At 39.5% G+C, this 2,500-nt stretch overlaps 1 protein-coding gene across 2 annotated transcripts in view; it reads left to right on the plus strand.

Moving 5' to 3' along the window:
- Positions 1-2,500, plus strand: part of maptb (microtubule-associated protein tau b) — a 13,422-nt gene that overhangs the window by 5,242 nt on the left and 5,680 nt on the right. For both annotated transcript variants that reach the window (XM_044332649.1, XM_044332651.1), the window contains 3 exons: positions 176-216; positions 871-928; positions 1,006-1,082. In XM_044332649.1, coding sequence (XP_044188584.1) covers positions 176-216; positions 871-928; positions 1,006-1,082 — 176 coding nt within the window. The remainder of the gene's footprint in view (positions 1-175; positions 217-870; positions 929-1,005; positions 1,083-2,500) is intronic.

The following is a 2,500-nucleotide window of genomic DNA, read 5'->3' on the forward strand; positions in this document are numbered from 1 at the left end:
TGAGTGTGTGTGTGTGAGTGTGTGTGTGAGTGTGTGTGTGTGAGTGTGTGTGTGTGAGTGTGTGTGTGAGTGTGTGTGTGAGTGTGTGTGTGTGAGTGTGTGTGTGTGAGTGTGTACGTTTTGTACAAACATGAACATTCATGATTTCATGTTTCTTCTTCTGTGGTTCAAACAGAGAAAGCAGCTTTGAAGGAATCTGCTGAAGAGACTGTGAAGGTAAATCAATCAGTTTCTGATCAGCAGTATTGATCATGTCGGGTAAAGATCTGTCTAACTGATTCTGATTGGTTCATGGAAGTTTGTGACATCATCATTTCCTACCTGTGAGACAAGCAGAGAATAAAAACATGAATAATTAACCTTTATGCACCTGAGACAGCAAAGATAGTTTGTGCAGACAGACGTCTCACTCTGGCTCCGTGTTTTCACACTGAAACAATAAAGTTTAATTCAAACGTGACTGAATCACTGCAGAGATTAAATCTGTTTACAGTGTTTATGTTCAAACTAAAGACAACAAACATACTAATTTAATAATAATGATAACAACTCTGATCAATAATAATATAATAATAATGATAACAACTCTGATCAATAATAATATAATAATAATGATAACAACCCTGATCAATAATAATTTAATAATAATAACAACCCTGATCAATAATAATTTAATAATAATGACAACAACTCTGATCAATAATAATATAATAATAATGATAACAACCCTGATCAATAATAATTTAATAATAATGATAACAACCCTGATCAATAATAATATAACAATAATGATAACAACCCTGATCAATAATAATATAATAATAATGATAACAACCCTGATCAATAATAATGATCATTTGTGTGTTTCAGGCCTCCAGGGCAGCAGGAGGCGCCAGAGCCAGCAAGATGATCTCTGCCAAGAGTTCAGGTACAACCTCCATCTGTTACACCAGTAACACCAGTTTAACCAGTCTCACCCATTTAACCTGCCTGTCTCTCTGTCAGAGTCTGTAGACGGAGTCAGTCCAGGAAGTCGTTCACCTGCGAGCCGCTCGTCCACTCCAAACAGAGAAGTGAAGAAGGTCAGTTGATGGTTTGACTGGTGTTGATGGTTTGACTGGTGATGATGGTTTGACTGGTGATGATGGTTTAACTGGTGATGATGGTTTGACTGGTGATGATGGTTTGACTGGTGATGATAGTTTGACTGGTGATGATGGTTTGACTGGTGTTGATGGTTTGACTGGTGTTGATGGTTTGACTGGTGATGATGGTTTAACTGGTGATGATGGTTTGATGGTTTGACTGGTGATGATGGTTTAACTGGTGATGATGGTTTGATGGTATGACTGGTGTTGATGGTTTAACTGGTGATGATGGTATGACTGGTGTTGATGGTTTGACTGGTGTTGATGGTTTGACTGGTGATGATGGTTTGACTGGTGTTGATAGTTTGACTGGTGATGATGGTTTGACTCTTGTTGATGGTATGATGGTTTGACTGGTGATGATGGTTTAACTGGTGATGATGGTATGACTGGTGTTGATGGTTTAACTGGTGATGATGGTATGACTGGTGTTGATAGTTTGACTGGTGATGATGGTTTGACTCTTGTTGATGGTATGATGGTTTGACTGGTGATGATGGTTTGACTGGTGATGGTGGTTTGACTGGTGATGATGGTTTGACTGGTGATGATGGTTTGACTCTTGTTGATGGTTTGACTGGTGATGATGGTTTGACTGGTGATGATGGTTTGACTCTTGTTGATGGTATGACTGGTGATGATGGTTTGACTGGTGATGATGGTATGATGGTTTGACTGGTGATGATGGTTTAACTGGTGATGATGGTTTGACTGGTGATGGTTTAACTGGTGATGATGGTATGACTGGTGTTGATAGTTTGACTGGTGATGATGGTTTGACTGGTGATGATGGTTTGACTGTGATGATGGTTTGACTGGTGATGGTTTAACTGGTGATGATGGTTTGACTGGTGATGATGGTTTGACTGGTGATGGTTTAACCTGTGATGATGGTTTGACTGGTGTTGATAGTTTGACTGGTGATGATGGTTTGACTGGTGATGATGGTTTGACTCTTGTTGATGGTATGATGGTTTGACTGGTGATGATAGTTTGACTGGTGATGATGGTTTGACTGGTGATGATGGTTTGACTGGTGTTGATAGTTTGACTGGTGATGATGGTTTGACTGGTGATGATAGTTTGACTGGTGATGATAGTTTGACTGGTGATGATGGTTTAACTGGTGATGATAGTATGACTGGTGATGATAGTTTGACTGGTGATGATGGTTTGACTGGTGATGATGGTTTAACTGGTGATGATGGTATGACTGGTGTTGATAGTTTAACTGGTGATGATGGTTTGACTGGTGATGATGGTTTAACTGGTGATGATGGTATGACTGGTGTTGATGGTTTAACTGGTGATGATGGTATGACTGGTGTTGATGGTTTGACTGGTGATGATGG

The sequence above is a fragment of the Thunnus albacares genome, chromosome 17 (assembly GCF_914725855.1).
Source record: "Thunnus albacares chromosome 17, fThuAlb1.1, whole genome shotgun sequence".
NCBI lineage: Eukaryota > Metazoa > Chordata > Actinopteri > Scombriformes > Scombridae > Thunnus > Thunnus albacares.